Source organism: Felis catus, chromosome B4 (genome assembly GCF_018350175.1).
Source record: "Felis catus isolate Fca126 chromosome B4, F.catus_Fca126_mat1.0, whole genome shotgun sequence".
NCBI classification, from domain to species: domain Eukaryota; kingdom Metazoa; phylum Chordata; class Mammalia; order Carnivora; family Felidae; genus Felis; species Felis catus.
The window spans coordinates 134039073-134062118 of NC_058374.1; the positions used below are offsets into that span (position 1 = coordinate 134039073).

Consider the following 23046-nt stretch of genomic DNA (forward strand, 5'->3'; position numbering starts at 1 on the left):
TTACTTTCTAGCTTTCCTTGCAGCTAAATATGGTCTCAAGGCCAAAAAACAAAAACAAAAACAAAAACAAAAACAAAACAATGGAATATGAGAAGTCATTAAAATGTTAATTCTGTGGATCAGTCTCAGTATCTCAGTATGTGCTTCCCTGACGCCCTCTCCTGTTTCCTCAGGCTAGAAGATGATCATCAGAACAAATACTTTTGGGACTCAGAAGCTGCCTTTGGAGTATGGCAGAACAGCTTACCTCTGGACTGCTACCTGAAAGAAAAGTAAAGCTCTGTTTAACATCTAATTTTTCTTATGAAGTCGTTGTAACAGCACTTTATGAACTAAAGCCTACTGTGTCCAGCAAATAACTTAAGGTGAGTGCTAAAGACATAAAATAAACAGAACATGTACTGGGGAAAAAAAGTGTGGGGGGGTCAATATCCAGTTTGAAACCATAGTTTATTTTTAATGTAGCTAGAAATCCATTAACTATATATTTTTAAGCAGAAAAAAAACCTACTTTTCCTTCTTATACCATTGTTAGCACAAGAAAAAAACACTTCTGGTTTAGAAATGATACTGAGTTTCTATGAAAATGAATGTACTTTGTATTTGTGGAACTTAAAAGCACAGGACACATTTTTCTGAAGACCAATTTTACTTTTACCCATTTATGGTACTATTTGCAATGTTAGAATGTATTTAAGTAATATATAATTAAGTAAATCAAACAAGGAACCCAAAAGGAACTGGTCTTCTTGAGTTATTCACAGCACACATTAGAAATTTTGAGAGAACACACATTAACAACAACAAAAAAACACTGGCAAGCTCAAACGCAAGTTTATATGCTGAGTATTTTTAAAGGGTTTAAAAAGCATGCTCAGTTAGCATACAGCCTTTTCTCACTTATATAACAGATGCATTACTATCTGTTTGTGTACAGCAAAGGATGAGAACCTGAATCAACTCACTTATGACTCCAGAAATGTGCTCTTTCAGAAATGTATTCCATGAAATTTTTTTACTGGCTCCTACCACTGGTTCTTCAAATAAGCAAAGTACAGAGGGTCTCATCCCTTGAAACTGTTTTTAAACACCAGCCACTTTAAACTGAAAGATAGGTAGAAACCTAGCAATTCCTGGTACAGTGCCTGGACTTAATTAATGTAAGAGTTGAATGTACAGCAGAAAATCTATCATTTCTTTATCCTTGAAGAGAGGGAGGGAGAAAAAGGAGAGGTGGGGTATGGTGCACTATTTAAGAGATGAATAGCAGTACAATGACTCATAATAATACCATCAACTCCACAATGAAGAACCATGGATCTCATCAATTTTATAATTCATGTTGGACCAAAAAGTTTAGTTCCCCTGTAGTATACCAATGAAGTCAAACCTCATGCTTTCCAAAATATGAAGACGAATAATGTAAGATAAACTCCAATTGCAATAGGTATTTCCTAAGTAGAGAACTGAACACAAAGGGAATCCCTCCTTCCAACATCTTTTGATGTAAGCTTTCACTGAAGTGAAAACCTAACACTTAAATATGAAATCTGTTGGCCAAGTAAGAAACTACAGCTGCTATGGATATTACCTTCCATAATCATTATATGTATTACATATTAAATTAAACCCAGCATTACATATGCTTGCACAATTATGCTGTGAATGATATTAGTGATGGTGCCAGTGAAAAAGGACAATCTTTAGCCCAAAAAGAATAAGGGGATGGGGAGGCGAAAACAAGTAGAAAACACACAATGAGATGGGCCATTTTCTGACTAGGAAAGGTCATTCTAAACACAGAAATACAAAAAGAAAAGTATTCCCTTATTTCCCGTGTGGAAATAATATGAAACATTTATTTTCTGTATCACACAAGAACACAGCTAAGTAATCCAACTCTACTGCAGCATTATAAAAATCATCCCTTCACCACAGTGTAAGATTTAAATGCATCTGCACAAGTGTGCATGCTATATTAAAGGAGAAAGGTTGCTGCTGCCCTGCCAAGAACTTCCGGCCCCTATCCAGATCCTACTGCAATACTGGTGGTCCCAATGGTTTTATTGAAATAAATCATGTTTAAAAAATAAAGCATTTAAAAAGACAAGTCAAAATGCCTCAGTAACCATATACCCAACTCAAACTTAATCTATTTAAATGTTATATTTGCCTCTCGCTAATAAGCCTTTATTTCAAACTGAGCAATAAATCTTCCATACTGAAGTATCTTCCTTGCCCAATTAATCCAAAGGAAAAAAACTGAAATGATTAGTAAAGAAAAATGTAGGGATTAACACACCCTTTTAATATGTTTTTAAATATTTGTAAGGTTTAAAAAGTGTTTAAAGTTTGTAATTCCTAGTAGGAAAACATCATCTGAATGAAAACCCTAATGGCAAACCACTGAAAAATGTCTCAGTTGTATGTGGGGCAGAGGGGTAGGGATTATCTTCACAGCACCCCAGCTTTCTCCATGAGAAGGTCAGAGGTACACTGGTTTGTATTATTGCGACATCCAATAGGTGATCGAAGTTGCTTTTCCTTCAGCAAGGGCTTTATTTGTCAGAAAGGCATTATGCTTGACCTCCAAATTTGGCTGACAATTTACTGATGAGATTCATAACCTTTGGGTTACTCTGATATTTTGACATATTTGCTGGGTTCTGGGCCACATCCTGGAAGGCCACCATAACTTCTGGATCCTGAAAAAAAAAAGGTAATGTGTTTTTTTTAGTGTTTAAAAGAGTTCTGTGGTTTAACATTTATTATCCTAAATCTTATCTCTTTATTTAAACTTGACAATTTTGTCAGAGACAAGTTAAATGGAATTTTGGACAAGTCCCCAAAATATAAATATTATTAATGTGCACTTCAAAGTCAAACACCAATTATATCACTTTAACTAGATAATGAAAAAAAGCATACACAATTTTGATTAAAAGGACGACTAAATTAGGGATGATTGGGTGGTTCAGTTAAGCATCTGATTCTTGACCTTGGCTCACATCATATTCTCAGAGTTTGTGGGATCGAGCCCCATGTCAAGCTGCGTGCTCTCCCTCTCTTTCTGTCCCTCTCCTGCTCGTGCGCGCGCTCTCTCTCTCTCACTCAAAATAAACTAAGGGTGCCTGGGTGGTTCAGTTGGTTAAGCGTCCGATTTCTGCTCAGGTCATGATCTTGCAGTTCATGAGTTTGAGCCCCACATTGGGCTCTGTGCTGACAGCTCAGAGCCTGGAGCCTGCTTCGGATTCTGTGTCTCCCTCTCTGACCCCCCCTTGTTCATGCTTTCTCTGTCTCAAAAATAAATATAAAAAAAAAAAAAATTTTTTTTAATATAGTTTTCTTTTTTGCTTTTTTTTTTTAAATTTTTTTTTCAACATTTATTTATTTTTGGGACAAGACAGAGCATGAACGGGGGAGGGGCAGAGAGAGAGGGAGACACAGAATCAGAAACAGGCTCCAGGCTCTGAGCCATCAGCCCAGAGCCTGACGCGGGGCTCGAACTCACGGACCGCGAGATCGTGACCTGGCTGAAGTCGGACGCTTAACCGACTGTGCCACCCAGGAGCCCCCCAATTTTTTTTTTTTTTTTAAAAAGGACAACTGAACTACTAAATTCTACTCATGAAACCAGTATTACATATAACACTATATCTTAACTAACTAGAATTTAAATAAAAACTTGAAATATAAATAAATAAGGTAAAGACATCTGGATATAATCAAACTATTACAGACTAATAATATTACAGAACTGTATTACAAACTATACTACAAACTATTATTTTTAATAACTTAAGCTACTCATTCTGAAACAAAAAATGAACAGCAGAACTGTGTAATGAGCTATTTGGTAATTCTGACAAGTAAAACATGTCTAACATAGTAACCTTTGTCTCTACTTAGAATGAATAAAAGAAATACCTTAGGGATACAAGGCCCAACGTTGTTCTTCCAAGTCTTACCTGCATGGCTGCGAGAACCTCTGGGTCACTAAGAATTTCATTGAGCCCAGGCATTCCTGCCATTCCAGGCATTCCCCCCGCCATTCCAGGCATGCCTCCAGGAAAATTACCAGGCATTCCCCCAGGAAAGCCACCTGCAAGAATAAATGAAGTAGCTGCAAGACACCAGCCATATTCTTTCTCAAGTAGTGACAGCACACTATTTCCTTCCAATGAAAATCACACACACTCACAAGTGCATGCAAAAAGAACAAGGGGGCTACTAACCACAAAGTAGTCTTAACATTCTAACTGGATGCAAATGAGAATTTTACCTTCAAATTTTCTCCTAAAAAATAAGGCTGTACATCAACTTTACTACCTTTTGCATTTATTTTTTCCTAGTAATTAAAACTGTTACAGAAAGAAACTAATCTTAGCTAAAACAGTCCCTGGAATTACAAATAAAGTTATCTCAGTCATCTTATTTTCTCTTTTTAATACTATGTGTTTCAATTCCAAGTTCTAATTTGTAAGACTTTAGTTGTTTCTGTTTAAACTGTATTCCTGTAGAGCATTCTTTCAAGAACTACATGAAATGCTTGTTTTAAAAAGCTGTGGATTTCTACCTCCACCATAGACACAATCAAAATCTGTGAAAGTGAAAATCTGCATTTTTAACAAGCACTCCTGGTATTTCTTCTTTACACTGAGGACAATCAATACTCTAGCAAAAAGATTTCAATCTCCCAGTATATTTTTAGATTATAAACACAAATTATCTTCTACTCAGTTGTTCACTACATACACCTTTTATGTCTACTGGAGATATTATGAAATCACAATTATACCAACACAGACATCTATAAGGGAATACACTTTACATTAATGTATCTTACAGATCAAGGGTGACTACACATAAGCCATCATAAAGAAAAAACACAAAGAACGAAGTCATTTCCTCCCAGCTCAACAATTTAAAACATTCCCATAAGTAGCTAATAATCACAGGTAAGAGAATCTAAGAAGCTGGAAAAAAACTACTAGCTTCTCTTGATGCCCCTACTCACTGAAAAAGTAGTTCCTATCCATAAAAAAAATAACTGGTCCAGCACAAAAAGAGTTAACCAGCCTGCTTGTCAAATCTAGACAATAAAATCCACATAATAAAAAAATTTTCTCTAGTACTAATCTACACTAGTGGTTTTCCTCTAAAGCAAAGATACTGGATATAAAGTTATTGACATTTTAAGCAGAACGTAAGCTATGAACTGCATTTTCTTGCTTTTTCTTCAAACAGAAAGTCATCCGCAATAGATGTTCTTTCTTTTTACTTGCTTGGCACATGACCTTTCAGAATAAAGGCTATCTTTTCTAGCCTGTGACCATGGAACTTAAGTTGCAGCCAGTGGCATACACCCATTAGGGGGTGTGTAGCTGCCTCTGTAAACCTTCTTTCAGAGAAAGCTGGTTACTATTAAAACAACTGAAGGCAGCAGATTCCCCATTAGAATTACAAACTTTAAAAAAATCTCTTCCTGGTTTTTAAATTTCACACTGTCTCATTCAGGAAGTATTCAAAAATTGTTCCTGCAGTGCCCTTTTAACTGTTCTTCTACCTGTATCATATAGGCTAGGCCTCTGCTATCATTGAAGACTTTGTCCCTGTAGTAATTTCTAATCATTTGACATTTACAAAAAAGAGCTTATATTATTTTTTACACTCGACTCAAAATATTTTTTATGAATAATAATTTCATACAGTGCTTTTACCTAGTATCTCGTGAATATCAACATTTAACAGAATAAAATCCAATTGTGACAATTTAGAAATATTTAGAATACATCATAATCAACTCTTACTCCATCTCTTAAAGTACAATGTTCATACCTCAATAAATGTTAGCTGCTCTGGGGTGGGTGCCTGGGTGGCTCAATTAAGTGTCTGACTCTCAATTTCGGGGCTCGGCTCATGATCTCACAAGTTGTGAGATCAAGCCTTACCTCAGGCACTGTGCTGGGTGTGGAATCTGCTTACGATTCTCTTTCCCGTTCCCACCTCTCCTCACATGAGCGTGCATGGGTACTCTCTTAAAATATATATATATATATACTCCTCAAAGTGTGAGGAAAATAATATAATATTTCCACTAATATAACATTTTTAAATGAGAATGAAACTTTCTAGAGGCTAACATTCTAAAGACTTTTTTCAGTATTCCATGGACTAATAGTACTAAATATAATAGACCTATTTGAGCCCCAATTCAGAATATTTTCTGATTATTTACAATACTAATAGTTTTAAATTTTCTTTAAAAATACCTGGGAAAGAGCCATACTGAGCTCCTGATTGTCGTCTGGCTTCTTCCTCCTTTAATACAAAGAAAGAAAGAAATTATATAATGGGGGTGGTGGTGGTGGTAGTGGTTACGAGTCTGCAAAACCATGCAAAAAACTGTAAAATCAGCTAGTTAGAGGAATGACAAGTTTCAAATGGCAATACTGGACTAAAGGACACTCCCCATCTGCCTCTCCAAAATTTTCTAGCTAGGTTGTAAGAAGCATTACTTTTAGTGGAGCCGTCTAGTGTTTTACCTCTACTTGGGGTAGGAAAAAAAAACACCTAACAACTGGAAAGCAATACAGTACTGATTGACGTCTGTCCATGCTTATGCAAAGTGTAAATTCTTAACGTTAAAACTCTAAAATGAAAGCACATGGTTAAATGATGAAGACTGCCAATGGCTTTTGTTTCTCAGGTTCGTCTTTTCCATACTCTCTCCACATAACTTAATACTACCAGAATTTTACTGATTTGTTTTTGCAATTTCCAACAAAGAAAATACAAATTTTCCTCATAACCAATCATAAACTCATCAAGGATGTATAATTGTAAAAATTACTTTTGACTATAAACGGTAATCCTAAAAATTAAGCATGATGCTTTAAAAGCATTTATTATTGTGTTTAAATTATTTTATTAAATTCAATTATAAATTAGCTTTATTAATTTTGTTAAATATTAATATTTAGTATTAAGTGATGAAAAATTAGGATGTCATGTTACGTAATTATAACATAGCTTTACATCCTTTTATTCAAAACTGCTGGAAATAACTAGATGGAAGATGCTAACATCAAATGCAAAAAGCTAATATAGAAAAACTAAGAGAAACAAGAACAGTAGGAATATTGTGGACGAATTACGAGTAACTTTTCTTTTATCTAAGTTCTATGACTTTGTAACTAAAAATAAAAAATAGTCTATTTTAAATAGCTATGAATCCACACTGGAACAGGAGGAATCGTAAAACAACAAATCAGGGAAAGCATCCACAAGAAATCAAATAATACTAACAAGTTTTAATTACCCGACCAAAAAAAAAAAAATCCCTAATTTTAGGAGGACACAACATACTGGGGATGTATAAGCTCACTTAAGAATTTAAGGACAAAAGATATCCCTACAAATTAGATAAGAAGGAAGGAAAACTCTCTGCAAGTAGTATCAGCCTACAGAACTGCAGCCAGCATTAAGAGCCAAGAATCAGAATGATATCCCAAAACTCTAATCTACTATATTTCCCTTTGATGGTTTAGCTATGGAAACTTTACCCTCTGGGCTCTCTCATGTTCTTCCCGAGCCTTCTTAACCCTTTCTATTCTTTCTTTGATCTCTCGTTCTTCACGTTTTCGCTCATACTTTCTCCGATGTTCAGCAATTTTCTGGGCCTACGGAAAAAACACACACACACACACACACACACACACACACACACACACACACACACACACACACACAGAAAAATGTTTCCTTTAAGAGCTGAGTAAGTGCAACCCAACCACCAGTTTCGTTAAAGAATCATTTTTCTTTGTGGAGAGGTGTTAAATTCAACACACAGTTCTGAATGACAGATTTACCTTGTAAGAAAATACCTTACATACTCAGACTTTAACAAGTCCACTGTGAAATAAAGGAAAGAGGATGAGATTCTAAGTTAGAAAGGTTATAAATTTCAAACAAGTAACTACTCATGGATGACAATTAGGTTTCCAATTGCACAATTCTTGCCTGATGCCTGCCATGGCAAGGTAGAGACTGAGAATATACACACCAGTTATTTGCGACAGTCTAACTATACTTAACTTTTCGCATCCATAAACTGAGGGGATGGTGGGCAGGAGAAGAGAAATACTTAAGTCTTATAGAATGCTGTAAAGATTAAGAGAAAATATACGTACCAGGCACTAACTAGCACATAGCCTGGGCCAAATATTTGGAATCTATTATTTATTCAGAAAACAAATTTGAAGTCATATTCAATTGTTACTTCCGTTTGTTTATGATTATTTTTTAAGAATCTTGGGGTGCCTACATGGCTCAAGTGGTTAAGCATCCGACTTCAGCTCAGGTCATGATCTCACAGTTCCTGATTTCGAGCCCCATGTTGGGCATTGGGCTGACAGCTCAGAGCCTGGAGCCTGCTTCAGATTCTGTGTCTCCCTCTCCCTCTGTTCCTCCCCTGCTAGCACTGTCTCAAAAATAAGTAAATATTAAAAAAAAAAAATTAAAGAATCTCATGTTCTATGGGTGCCTGGGTGGCTCAGAAGGTAGAGCATCTGATTCTTGATTTTGGCTCAGCTCGTGATCCCCTGGGTCATGGGATCAAGCCCCATGTCAGGCTCCGTGCTGAGCATGGAGCTTGCTTAAGATTCTATCTCAAAAAAAAATTAAAAATAAATAAAAATTAAAAAAAAAAAGCAGGCTCTATGCTTACAGCAGAGGCTGATGCAGGGCTCGAACCCACGAACCATGATATCATGACCTGAGCTGAAGTCTGATGTTTAACCCACTGAGCCACCTGGGCACCCCTTAAAAGAATTATCTTAACAATCGTCTTTTAAAACACAATCATTTTAGTGCTCGCTTCGGCAGCACATACACTAAAACACAATCATTTTAGTTTTTGGATTTAATATTATTTTTAAAAGGATGAAACTTGCTACTTCCACAAGGCCCTCAAGCTTTATACAGGGCTGCATATACCTACAACATAAAAAGACCGGACACAACCTTGGGTCACATTTTACAGGTTTTCTGTTTTTTTTCCTTGCTATAAACTTGATGCCCCCTTTCCCATTTCTAATTTTCTGGTTATAAGCCTATTGCAGGCATGCAAACCAAAGTAACAGTTTGCTTTAATACAGCAAGAGAAATAAAGGCATGACAACCTAATGACATTTCCAGAGGTGAGCATAAACGTCAGTGATAACAGATGAAAACATCCAAATGTCTGTTTCTTTGTATGTTCCACAGGTAAATTATTGCAAGGGGCTGAGTACTAGAGCCACAGGGCATCACAGTTAACGACATTCCCTTTCTGTACTTTAACATACCCTTGGCTGAACTTCTTTCAACATTGCACTAGCATCTTCATCATAATCCAGTTTACAAGCAAGGGCAAGATCATGTGCTGCTTCTTCCCAATGGCCCAGAAGTCTGAAACAGATTAAATTCATTTTATACATATCCACTTATGTCGCACGGTGTCTTTCTTCCTTGTTAAAAAAAAAAGTTACCGAACAAATTTAAAATTAAATATCTGAAGTATAAATTTTCACAAACCAATTCAATTACTATGTTCTATTCTATAAAAACTTGGAAGTTTAATTTCCTCTTTGGTACCTATGAAGTTGCTCTTCTAAAAGATACTTTAAACTTTAAAAAATTACTTTAATTCAAAATATCGTAAAATTTTTCAAATTATGTAGAGCTACAATTTTCAAATTTGAAATTCTGATTTCAACTCCTTAAAAATGGAATTAACATAATGTATATTTAGTATGCTATAAAGGCAAAAGAGAAACAATACATGTGTACACATTTTATTGACAGGAGAAACAAAAGATTGTGGGAGAAGGTAAGAATGGAGTAGAGGGGTAACAACAGAAATGACTTTTCTGGGTATACCTGTTAACTCAGTTTTGACTTTTTAAACACAGAAGGGTTTTATACATGTGAACGATGAAAATTAAATCAGAAAAGGCAGAAATAAAGTAACCCCAAAACCTGACCACAAACAGAGAAAAACAAACAAACAAAAAAAACAGCTGTTTATCACACAGAGCATACGGCATACAGGAAAGTCAAATAACTTTTAAAACAGTATTTTGAGGGGCACCTGGGTGGCTCAGTTGGTTGGGCGTCCAACTTTGACTCAGGTCATGAGTTCAAGCCCCGAGTCAGACTCTGCACCAACAGCCCAGAGCCTGGAGTTTGCTTCAGATTCTGGGTCTCCCTCTCTCTCTGCCCCACCCCCACTTACACTCTCTCAAAAATAAACATTAAAAAAAAATTTAAAACAGTATTTTGACTGTATATCTTAACTGGGATATATTCTAAGGATAAAAACTGCAACAGACACAAAAACTTTCAACTTTGCTTAGGAAGTATATTATTGTTAAGGTAGGACTGTAAAAACAATTTTATGTATGTTATTGAATAACAAGTAAACACATTATAGATAAGGATTTTGAGTCTAAGAGAATAGTGTCAAAAATGCACGGTACAAAATCAGACATCCAGATCAATGGAACAGAATACAGAACCCAGAAATGGACCCACAAACGTATGGCCAACTAATCTTTGAAAAAGCGGGAAAGAATATCCAATGGAATAAAGACAGTCTCTTCAGCAAGTGGTGCTGGGAAAACTGCACAGCGACATGCAGAAGAATGAACCTGGACCACTTTCTTACACCATACACAAAAAGAAACTCAAAATGGATGAAAGACCTCAATGTAAGACAGGAAGCCATCAAAATCCTCAAGGAGAAATCAGGCAAAAACCTCTTTGATCTTGGCCGCAGCAACTTCTTACTCAACACATCTCCAGAGGCAAGGGAAACAAAAGCAAAAATGAACTATTGGGACCTCATCAAAATAAAAAGCTTCTTCTGCACAGTGAAGGAAACAATCAGCAAAACTAAAAGGCAACTCACGGAATGGGAGAAGGTATTTGCGAATGACATATCAGATAAAGGGTTAGTATCCAAAATCCATAAAGAACTTATCAAATTCAACATCCAAAAAACAAATAATCCAGTGAAGAAATGGGCAAAAGACATGAATAGACACTTCTCCAAAGACATCCAGATGGCCAACCGGCACATGAAAAAATGCTCCACATCACTCATCATCAGGGAAATACAAATCAAAACCACAATGAGATACCACCTCACACCTGTCAGAATGGCTAACATTCACAACTCGGGCAACAACAGATGTTGGCGAGGATGCAGAGAAAGAGGATCTCTTTTGCAATGCTGGTGGGAATGCAAACTGGTGCAGCCACTCTGGAAAACAGCATGGAGGTTCCTCAAAAAATTAAAAATACAACTACCCTATGACCCAGCAATTGCACTACTAGGTATTTATCCAAGGGATACAGGTGTGCTGTTTCGAAGGGACACATGCACCCAATGTTTATAGTAGCACTATCAACAATAGCCAAAGTATGGAAAGAGCCCAAATGTCCATCGATGGATGAATGGATAAAGATGTGGGGTGTGTGTGTGTCTGTGTGTGTGTATACATACACACACATACATATATACATATACACACATACATACATACAATGGAGTATCACTTGGCAATCAAAAAGAATGAAATCTTGCCATTTGCAACAATGTGGGTGGAACTGGAGGGTATTATGCTAAGTGAAATTAGTCAGGGAAAGACAAATACATGACTTCACTCATATGAAGACTTTAAGATAGAAAACAGATAAACATAAGGGAAGGGAAGCAAAAATAATATAAAAACAGGGAGGGGGACAAAACATAAGAGACTCTTAAACATGGAGAACAAACAGAGGGTTGCTGGAGGGGTTGTGGGAGGGGAGATGGGATAAATGCATAAGGGGCATTAAGGAATCTACTCCTGAAATCATTGTTGCACTATATGCTAACTTGGATGTAAATTTAAAAAATAAATTTTAAAAATGCAAAATAAAAGGGAAAACATTTAATATTGAATTTTAATTGAAAATATCAGTATAAACTCAAGGTTTCATAACTTTTTTCCTTAAAATCATTATTTAAAAAATGTTTTTCTAACTCTGTTCAATGAAATGACAGAAATAATGCTATCCCAGAGGCAATGAACATATCTAGTGGCCAAACTTTACTTTCTATAAACATTATCCTCACAAAAATGAACCCTAGTTTCTCGGAGAAATGGTTTCTTCTGAGTCTAGGACAAGCAAAACAGGAGATGAGCCCATGCTACCTTGTACCATAAAGCAAAGAAATGCTCAAAGCTTACTGGGCTCTCAAGAGGATCAACAGCAATACATGAACTTTTTGACTCCCAGAGCACTAATTCTAATCTTTTACCTTTATCTTTGACGTGCATCTTCACAATCACCAGAGCTTTTTTGAGTACCTAATACAGTTGTCCCATGCATATCCATTTTCATTCCCATCCACATCTGGAGTATAACACCCTTCTAATCCACATAAGATGTAAATGTCATTGGACATCTCATCCCCAAGCCACAAATACTCACTTGTATAACATTAAGTTTTGCTTCCAGAAAATGATGACTAATCTAGGATAAATTCACTTCTTTATTTTCCCCTTTTTCTGATTTTCAGGTGGCCTGTAAGTAACTAAAGTAGTTTGAGGCTAAGGAATTCCTTCTTCTACAACATATTGTTTAACGTTAGGTTACAGAATTAAAAGAAAATTTGTAAGGCCATGTTCTTTTTTAGAAATAATTTTGATCCTTACCTTAAATTTGACTAGATGTGGTCAAAAACTGTAAAACAATGGTTTTCTTTGAAGAAATAAAATAAATTTTTATTTGTTCCTTATAGTCCCTCAATTATTATCAAGCACATATTATCTTGAAATTAAATCCTTAGGCAACTTCGTTTTGCTTTAAAGGCATATTAAAACATCAGATTTAAATTTTAGAAGTTCTGGGGCGCCTGGGTGGCTCAGTCGGTTAAGCGACCGACTTCGGCTCAGGTCACGATCTCACGGTCCGTGAGTTCGAGCCCCGCGTCGGGCTCTGGGCTGATGGCTCAGAGCCTGGAGCCTGTTTCCGATTCTGTGTCTCCCTCTCTGTCTGCCCCTCCCCCGTTCATGCTCTGTCTCTATCTCAAAAATAAATAAACGTTAAAAAAAAAAAAAATTAAAAAAAAAATTTTTAGGAGTTCTGAAAATAATGAAATTCCATTATTTACCGGTGTGCTTTCCCTCGCCACTTGTAAGGCTGAGCTGAATCAGGATTTATTTCAATAGCTCTGTCACAGTCTCGGATGGCAGCATTTGGCTTCTGTAATTTGATGAAGACACTAAAAAAGAAGTGTAACATTAAAAAGTATTTATTTTGGGGCGTCTGGTTGGCTCAGTCAGTTGAGCGTCTGACTCTTGATTTCGGTTCAAGTCATGATCTCACATTGGGCTCTGTGCTGAGAGTGGAGCCTGCTTTGGATTCTCTCCTCTCTCCCTTTCTCTGCCCCTCCCCTGCGCATGGGCATGCTCTCTCAAAAGAAACAAACATTAAAAAAAGTATTCATTTCAAACAATAACACCTTTGGGATAGTCACAGAAGCAATTCTATTGAAATCAATGAGCAGAAATTATTCACAGCAGAAAGGGATGCTTTTTTTGTTTAGACCTCTCACCTGGCTCTCTTGGCATACAGAATGGCCAAGCGAGGATTCAGCTTGATGGCATCCGTGAACAAGTCAATGGCTTTCTGTAGTTCACCTAAAGTAAAACAGGTTGAGAAATAAAGAATAAGAAATATCTCCCATTCTTAGTAGGACTCATGAGGTTTTTTTTAAAGAAAAAAAAATAAAAGGATAAAATTAAACTTACAAAGAAAAAAGTACTCCTACTAAATTTACAGGATTGATTAAAAATACTATTTGAATTCACAGGAATGATATAAAAATTCAAGAAAACCAGAACTCATGCAAAGTCCATAACTCACATTTTAAATTCATTTACTGTGTATCCTATTCACATAGTTAGTTAGCTTCTTTGTGTATTAGTGCCTTCAGTGAAGTCATTCAACAAATAAAACATACTATACAATTAGAATAAGTCTTTGCACAAAGTTTAATTCTTGGGCATAGGAAACATGGGGAGGGAAGACAAACACAGAGTTTTAAAGGTAATGTCACAGTTCACTTTGGAAAATACATTTACCCAGCTAGTAAATGTGTAAAGAAAGAACTTTAACAGAACTCCTAAACAATGCAGAACAATGTGGAATGTCATTAGTTACTACTGCAGATGTCTATTACAAATTATTATGCTTGGAGGTCTAATAGGTAATTCACAGCTACCAAGTTCAAAATTGAACTGTTAACTCTGACCCCATCTCTAAAATCCATTTCTCATCCTTATATTATCAACTAAATATGTGGTTCTTTCATTCACTCTAGTTTAGAGGTCAGCAAACTTTTCTGGAAAGGGCCACATAAAAATTATTTTTGCAATCATCAACTATTCAATTCTGCTGTTGTAGTTGCAGACAACACATAAACAAATGCATGTAGTTATGTTGTTCCATTACATTTTTATAAAAATAGGAGGCTATAGTTTGGCTAATTCATCATCTACCTCATGCCCCAAATCTTGGGAGTCATTCTCAACTCCCCAATCTAAAACTGTTTTTACTGATTGCTATGACAAAAAAGTAAGAAATGTAGAAAAACAGATGTGGAACAGGAAATGAGGGTGGCAGTGTTCAATATGAATCCAAGATTTGAAAAGCTATTTAGTGCCCAAATATATACATTGCTTATTAGAAAACAAATATTACGTAAGAATAAGATTAAATATATTTTTTCAATTTGTGTATACGATTTTCCAATCACTAACTTGTTATGACACAGATACTTATTAAATTATTTGGACCTAACTACATTATAAATGGAACTCTTAGCCATTTCTTTTGGCCTAAAAGGTATGTTCAAGTCATGACAGTAAGGACACTAGGAACAGAGAAAGTCTGAGACTCTTTGCCCTAATCCAAGCCATCATCATTAGCCACTTGGGATTATAAAATATGACTTGATTTCTTGCATTCCCTCTGTAGTATCATGACAATGCACTTTGTTATCTGCTGAGAGGAGCTGGAGAACCCCATCTTCTGTGCTCAAGGATACACTTCATAAGCTGCTCCCAGCTAATGTTAATGACTAAATAATAGCAAGGACACCAAGACTGGCCCATTATTGTGAGACTGTTAACTCCTCTATTGGACAACTCTGGCTTGCCAAGACGTTTTAGAAACACACCCATAGAGGATTGTGTTTCTCTCCTACACAGGAATAAACACACAACTTTCTCACTGCCTTCCAAACTCCTCTGGCTCTCCCCGCTCCCCTATTTTCCCTCTCAGGTATTTTCTTAGATTTCTGGCACATCAACACATTTTGGCTTCTTCTGCAATGAACATACCCTTATTTGCCCCTATAACCTGATTTACATAAAAGAGCAAGAATAATCCTTTTCAAAAGTAAATACATCTCACAATGAAGCTCTCCTACTCAAAAACAAAAACCCCTACCCACAACACCTCAATAGCTTCCCAATCATCCTTAAGGATAAAATTGTTAAGTCCTTAGCCTAACCTACAAAGTTTAGTGATCTATCTTCCCCACCACCTTCCCACCACCCATCTCCCACTACTCCAAAGTGCTCCTATGACCTCAACTCCATCTGCCATTCTTACCCCTTCACTCGCCTCGCTCCAGCTACAAGGCCCTTCTGTTATGCTCTTCCAGTTAGCCTCTGTACTTGTTCTTCACCTGTCTCAAAGGCTCTTCCTCACATTGCTTACTCACTTCATCATATACTTTTCTGACCACCCTTTGCAAAATATAGCTTTCATCAGTGACTATTTTTTTTTTTACTCAGCTCTATTTTTCTTCATCACGCTTATTACCACCCAACATTAAATTACAATTTGGTTTTGTTCCCCAGTAATGTATGAGGTTCAAAGGAAAAAAACGTGGTCTCTTTTGTTTTTCTCACTGTATATCTAGCATCTAAAACACTGCCGAGGGCGCCTGGGTGGCTCAATTGGTTGAGGGTCTGACTTCAGCTCAGAGTCTGGAACCTGCTTCGGATCCTGTGACTCCCTGTCTCTCTGCCACTCCGACGCTCGCCCTCTGTCTCTCAAAAATGAATAAATATAAAATAATCTTAAAAATAAAAAATAAAACACTGACTAGAGGGGTGCCTGGGTGGCCCACTCTGTTGAGCATGTGACTTCGGCTCAGGTCATAGTATCTCAAGGCTAGTGGGTTCAAGTCCCCAGTCAGGCTTTGCACTAACAGCACAGAGCCTGCTTCAGATTCTCCATCTCCCTCTCTCTCTGCCCCTCCCCCACTCATGCTCATTCTCTCAAAAATAAATATTAAGAAAATAAAATAAAAACACTGCCTAGAACATGCTACGCTTTAAACATATTAAACGGAAAAGCATAATGAGAGTAACATAACTAATAACGTTACAGCTAAAAACACTTACTAAGATCTTAAATTCAGTAAGAATACTGACACTTTAGAAATACCAGTAACTTGGGGAGCCTGGGTGGCTCAGTTGGTTGAGGGTCTGACTTCAGCTCAGGTCATGATCTCACGGTTCGTGAGTTTGAGCCCCGCATCGGGCTCACTGCTGTCAGCTTAGAGTCCACTTCGGATCCTATGTCCCCGTCTCTCTCTGCCCCTCCCCTGCTCATGCTTTCTCTCAAAAATGAATAAACATAAAAAAAAAAAAATACCAGTACCTTAATAAGAATGGTACCAGATACTATTCTAGGCATAATACACATATTTATTCCTCAATATACTATGTAGGTACGTTATCCTTATCGTACAAAGGAGGAAACAGAAGCAGAGACAAAGAGTAACTTCTTTAAGTTTGCCTAGCTAGTAAGTGCCAGAACTGGGATTCAAAACCCAGGCACTCTGGCTTCCTAAGTTCAGTGTTTAATTATATTCCTGTCTCTCCAACCCCACGCAGGGCCTGAATCTACAATCCCAGGCTTAGAATACTAATGTTTTATCCCTCTACGATATACTATAAAATTACATTTATTCTAAAACTAGAACTAGGTTAAATTTACACATGAATACAGCTTGGAAAGAAATGTGGAAAAACAAGAACATGACTTATTAGGTAGTGGCAGCAGCTTCATTTTATTAAAAATTGCTAAGGCAATAATAAGAAAACAAATTTAAGAAATATGAAACAATATGCCAAAATAAGTGACAAAAATAATAAATGAATTGGGATCATGGCACAGTAAGATCCTGCACAAGTCAAAACCCTTCTGAGACCTCAGATTATTCATTAACCTGTAAGATGGGAGTAGTATGAGGTTTTAATGCAATAATGCACATTAAATACAATAAAACTGTCAGGTAGGTAGAAAGCACAAAATAAATGTTGGATAAATAGACATTAGGTAGTAGTAAAATTAAAAGATTAGTGTGCAAAAGGAGTGGTCAGGAAGAGAAGTGGCTGAGATCAATTGATGGGTATGAATTAAAGCAGAAATAGGTGAAGAAGAGCTTTAGAGAGAAGCAGCAGAGCACAAGTGTAGGAACATTCTAGGACAGCAAGGTCTGGCTGTAATGAGAGGTTAATATTCAAAAAGAAGAGAACAAGGCTGGGAAGGCAAAATATGGGATCTGACTCTAGCAGGTTTAATGCCTTGATGAAGATCTTCAGAAAGTGTGCAAAAAGCTAGTCAGAGGTTACAAGCAAAGGAATTTGTGGAAATAAAAAGCGGTTCTAAGAAAGAATAATCTAGGGACAGTGAACAGAAAGCAATAAAGGAACTAGACATTTAAGGTAGGCAAATTATTGAGGCTAATGCAATGGCATAAACATGTGAAAATGACCTAAACTAAGAAGGTGGTGAGATCACAAAAAAAAGCGAATACATTTGCCAACTTGGAATAGCAATCAACGCTAAACTCCTAAAGTTCAGTCATCTTCTAATTCTACAGGTGGAAGTCCAAACGCACTCCAGCAACAGACAGCAGCAGCCCCACCACATGGCATTGTGGCACACTAACACACAGCTATGGAAGGGTCTGCATAGTACCCAAGAAAGGATTTGTTTTTATAAATTATAACTGATTCAACATTATGCTTAATACTACCAGCACTCTCCCACTTTGAAAGGATTTTCTGAAGTGGATCTAAAATGCAAAGATTAGAATAAGAATGTTATTATCCTACGGACATCATTTGCCAAGGGTGTTGCTGTGTCAAAAGTTAAGAGCCACTGTGCTGCTACTACTACCCTTTTTTTTTTTAAGACTTTTGCCTCTTCTCAGTATAGAAACACAAGGATATAGCTGGTAAAGGAGTCTTTGAGTCACAGAAAGATGCGTCCAATGCCCTGAGGCAAGGTAATTGATACCTGAGTGGTTTCAGCCTCTTTATCAAAGGGGAAGGGGTGGGTAGAGAATAGTACGCTTACTTTCTTCTACAATATAAGATACTCAGCAAATTTAAGTTCCCTTCCACTTTTCTACTATTTTAACAGCTGCTGCAGGGAAAAAGAGAATATATAGAAATATAGCAAAGACGAAAAAAAAATCACTCACCATCATTTAGGGCATCAATGGCAGCCACTTTTTTATCATTTGCCTGATCCATCATTTCCTCGGTTATCTAGGGGGAAATCGTAGGTCAACTTAGAAGTAACAGAGAAAGCAAAGAGAAGGAAGCAGCTTGGGCTTTCTTAGGGATGGGGAGATATAACCCTCATTTTCACTCATTCTTCTCTTGTTTACAGGGAACAAAGAGGATAACTATGGTAAGTGATTAGTAAGAAATTACACAGGATGAGCTTTAATAATGAACAATAAATTGCACTCCCTACCTTTACTTTAGACATCACCTTTGTGTCCCTCCATCCCAACCAACCTAAGCAAGATATTCCTGCCCTGGTCTTATCAACTCCTTTCTAGTTATTCACAAATACTAAAACTCAATCTCCTCATAAAGATGTAACTAAGTCCTGTTATACTTGAATTTTAAGTGAAATGTCTCATCCTTTTGTTCGAACAAAGACCTACAGAGTACCTATACTGTACAGAATACAAGATGTTGACAGTACAATGATCATTAGTAACAAAAACTTAGAGCAAACATCCTACCTAAATGGAAAGTAGTTATTTCTTTTAAAAAAGGCAAAAAGATTCATTCCACCATTAACCACTGTGTAAAAAATATCACTGCTGCTGGCTAGTTCATTAAGAAAATAACTTGACAGGTTTAAGAATTGGAAGGAAACACCAAGCTGTCTTCATATTTAACTAGAAAACCCAATAGAACTGACAGGTTGTTATACCTACTAAGACAATTCAATAAAGTCCTTAGAAACACAGAAACAACATAAAAAAATAAGAGTTCCGCCTCATCAGCAAAAATCAATTACAAAACTGGACAGAACAGGATACCATTCTAAGAACATGTAAGACTTTCAAGGAGAGAAAAAGTAAAATTCTATTAAAGAACACAAGATGTATACCATGTTCATGGGGAAAAAAAAATTTTTTTAAAGTAGGCTACACGCCGAGCATGGAGCCCAATACGGGGCTTGAATTTATGACACTGAGATTAAGACTTGAGCTGAGATCAAGAGTCAGAGGCTTAACTGACTGAGCCACCCAGGTCCCCCAAGAAAAAAATTTTTGAATACTTCAACCGAACCGCAAGTTACTCAGTAAATTGAAAGTAATTCCAACAAAAACTCCTACAAGTTTAAAAATCTTTTTCAAACAAAGAACAAAAAAGAACAAAGACACACTTTACCAGATAGTCAGACATCCTACAAATCCAGAGTAATTAAAAAAGAAAAAAAAAGACAACTCAGTTTATGGCAACATGGTACACATAAAACCCTGAATAAATGTAAAAGTCATCTTTGACATAAGAATGTAGAAATCCTCAAAGAACAAGATTAAATGAAGACTTGAAATCCAGTGAGGTAGCCAAGTACTCCATCTGCTTTCACCCTTTTAGCAGGTGTCAAACCCAGTGATCTCACAATTCTGTTTTTGAATGTAGTGGACACATGAAAGAAAATCTAGATTCAGGTGAAGAGAATACATGTTGTCTAATCAGATACCCTCCAATAAATCTGGAATCCCACCCACATGCCTATACCTGCAAGAATAGCAAACCCAAAATAAATTGGTCCCAATGAAAGGAACAGCCAAGTAGAAAGAAAAAGAAACTCCCCTGTAAACTTATAATGATAAGCCAGAGTTTCTGGTGGAATTCACATTACTTGTATAGTTACACAAACAACAGAAAAACCATGCTGAGATTTTAAAGTGGTCCTTGACTTGGTAGCTCCAATCCAGAGTCTTGATGGAAGCAAACACTTCCCTCTTTGGAGGAATACACCTTCTACCCAGGCCCCCAAAACTTTTCCCCAGGTGAAATGTCAAAGAACTCATGGTCAAAATATCAACACATAAGTACACACAGTCAAAATATCCACACACACACAAACCATCCACAAATAAATGAGCAAGAGTCAGGAAAAGTAAAAGAATAAGGCCAGTAAGAGTTTGATAAAGATTTTAATGTGTTTAAGAAAATAGAGGCACATTTTGAAAATGAGTAAGGAAAAAGTGACTTATAAATAACCAAGTGTACTTTAAAATGAATCAAAGCAAAACATAAAGATGAAAAACACAAGCATTCAAATTCAAACATCAACAGCATACATCATTCGGCAGTGATAAAGAGATGAAACTTAATAGTGAAAAAATCTAATACATATCTAACTAGGGCTCCAGAATGACAGTAGAGAGAATGGGGAAGAGGCGATATTTGAAAGGTATTAGTTGGAATGTTCCAGAACTAAGAAAGTTAACCCTAGAATTTAAAATGCCCAACAGGGGCCCCTGGGTGGCTCAGTCGGTCAACTGTCCAACTTCGGCTCAGATTGTGATCTCACAGTTCACAAGCTCAAGTCCCATGTCGGGCTCTGTGCTGACAGCTCAGAGCCTGGAGTCTGCTTCAGATTCTGCGTCTCCTTCTCTCTCTGCCCCTCCCCCACTTTCTCTCTCTCAAAATAAAAGCATTAGAAAACTTTTTTTAAATGCCCAATATATCCCAAGTAGCACAAATGAAGTATTATAAACCTAAATACCTGAAAGTGACACATCATCAATAAATAAAATCCATAATTTAAAAAATTCCTTTTACAAAGAATGACAAAAAGTACCTATATTTGTTCTTAAAGATGCACACAGCTTTATGGAGAAAATGCTAAAAAATTACTTAAAAACATTAGGAAAGACCTAAAAAATTAGATACAGATTCATGGGTAGTTAATCTCAATAGTGAACTGTATCTTCTCCTAACTTGATTTAGATTTAATGCAATTCTAAATCAATTAGATTTGGGGTGGGGGGATGACACTTGATAATATTCTAAAATTTATATGGAAAAAGAAAGGCCAACAAAACAGCCAAAATATTCCTAGACCACTGGGGGTCCTTACCCTAAGGTTAAGGTAAGACAATGTGTCATCAGCACACAGAAAAAAATTAGACAAGAACACAGCACCAGAAGTGGCTCACACGTACATGAAACAGTGCATTTTGGCACTGGTGGGGAAAGAAATTCTTTAATAGCGCTGACAGGTAGATTAAAGGTGAAAGGTTAACATAAAGTTTTCAAAAGGGAAAAATATATTGCAGTAATTATAACCTTGAGATAATAAAGCATGATATATAAGAGAATTATCAATTTAAGAGAAAAGATTGTTTATTAAAACATAAAAAATACAAGTCACAAACTAGCAGAAAATATGTAAAACACATATAAATGACAAGTTGTTAGTCTCTAGAATATAAAATGAACTATAAATCGGTATGAAAAAGGCAAACCAGAAGAAAAATGGGTAAAGTCAAAATAGGACTTCACAAATACCTGTGAATGAATGACTAATAAACATTAGAACATGCTCAACTTTATTAGAAATCAGAAAAACTCAAATTGAAAGCCACAGGGGCATACCATTTCACACCTGGCTGAGATGAAATCTGATAGTATCAAGTGTTGATGAGGAAATGGACCAAGCTTCTAAACCACAATTACTATATTTCAGTGTCTCTCAAGCCTTTCTCATTATCAAACCCCAAAGAACCATTTGAGACATTTTTTAATACTCCCCCACTCCATTTTAATACCACACAGATATACCACATGTATGTTATGACCCTCTGGAAGACCACTAACCATTGTAATATGTAAGGTTTTTTTTTTTGTAAGCTCCCCTCCCAAGAACCAATTTTTACCACCTTGAGGGTAACACTGTACCCGTTGTGACAAAATCACTTTGGAAGCCAATTTAATATTAGATATCCCATTAATAAGTAATTCCATTTGTAAATGTAAATGTTAGGTGAACTTAAAGAGCAGTCAAACCAGATGCAAATTGAAAAAGCAGATAAATGACAAATAACAAAGATTTCAAAGATTGTTAGAGTATGATTACAAATAATGGGAATTTCTACAAATGTTTTAAGTACTAAAATAAAATGCTTTCCTAAACGCCTTAAGTTAGAGAAAGATTTAGTATGTGATTTTCCTGGCAGAATTACATCATAAAAGTCATTGCGATAGGTGGGACCTTTACATTCCTTACTACAAGCAGAAAATAAGCCACTGGACTCACCTCTACATTTTCATCTCCCATTTCTTGAGGGGCATCAGTATCTGGTTCAATCACACCTTCATTGTCAATTTCTGCCAAAGTTAAAAAAATGATAGTAAGACCTGTGATGCCCCACATAGCAGCCACCAGCCACATAAGACTATTAAAAACTAATGAACTATGGCTACTGCAACTGATAAGCTAAGTATTTTACTTTATGTTAATTTATTTAAACATATTAGGGAAATAAAAATATTTCCTTATTAAATACTACTGTATTGTTTTGTTAAAATTATATTTCATTTTAACTGTTGCATCACCAGCGGTATTTAATCTTATACTAGAAATGTTGGCAAGTGCACAGTT

General features: G+C 36.3%; 1 protein-coding gene across 2 annotated transcripts in view; it reads right to left on the reverse strand.

Annotated features, from left to right (window-relative positions):
• Positions 1 to 431: 431 nt before the first annotated feature.
• The window catches only part of ST13 (ST13 Hsp70 interacting protein), a 32271-nt gene continuing 9656 nt past the window's right edge, over positions 432 to 23046 (reverse strand). The window contains exons 4-12 of one of the 2 annotated variants that reach the window (XM_045062429.1): positions 22702 to 22772; positions 18605 to 18671; positions 13649 to 13733; positions 13205 to 13315; positions 9348 to 9450; positions 7566 to 7682; positions 6273 to 6321; positions 3969 to 4102; positions 432 to 2705 (exon numbers count right to left, since the gene is read on the reverse strand). In XM_045062429.1, the coding sequence (XP_044918364.1) occupies positions 2577 to 2705; positions 3969 to 4102; positions 6273 to 6321; positions 7566 to 7682; positions 9348 to 9450; positions 13205 to 13315; positions 13649 to 13733; positions 18605 to 18671; positions 22702 to 22772 (866 nt within the window). In that variant the 3' untranslated portion in view covers positions 432 to 2576. The remainder of the gene's footprint in view (positions 2706 to 3968; positions 4103 to 6272; positions 6322 to 7565; positions 7683 to 9347; positions 9451 to 13204; positions 13316 to 13648; positions 13734 to 18604; positions 18672 to 22701; positions 22773 to 23046) is intronic. The other variant, XM_045062430.1, reaches the window with a different exon arrangement.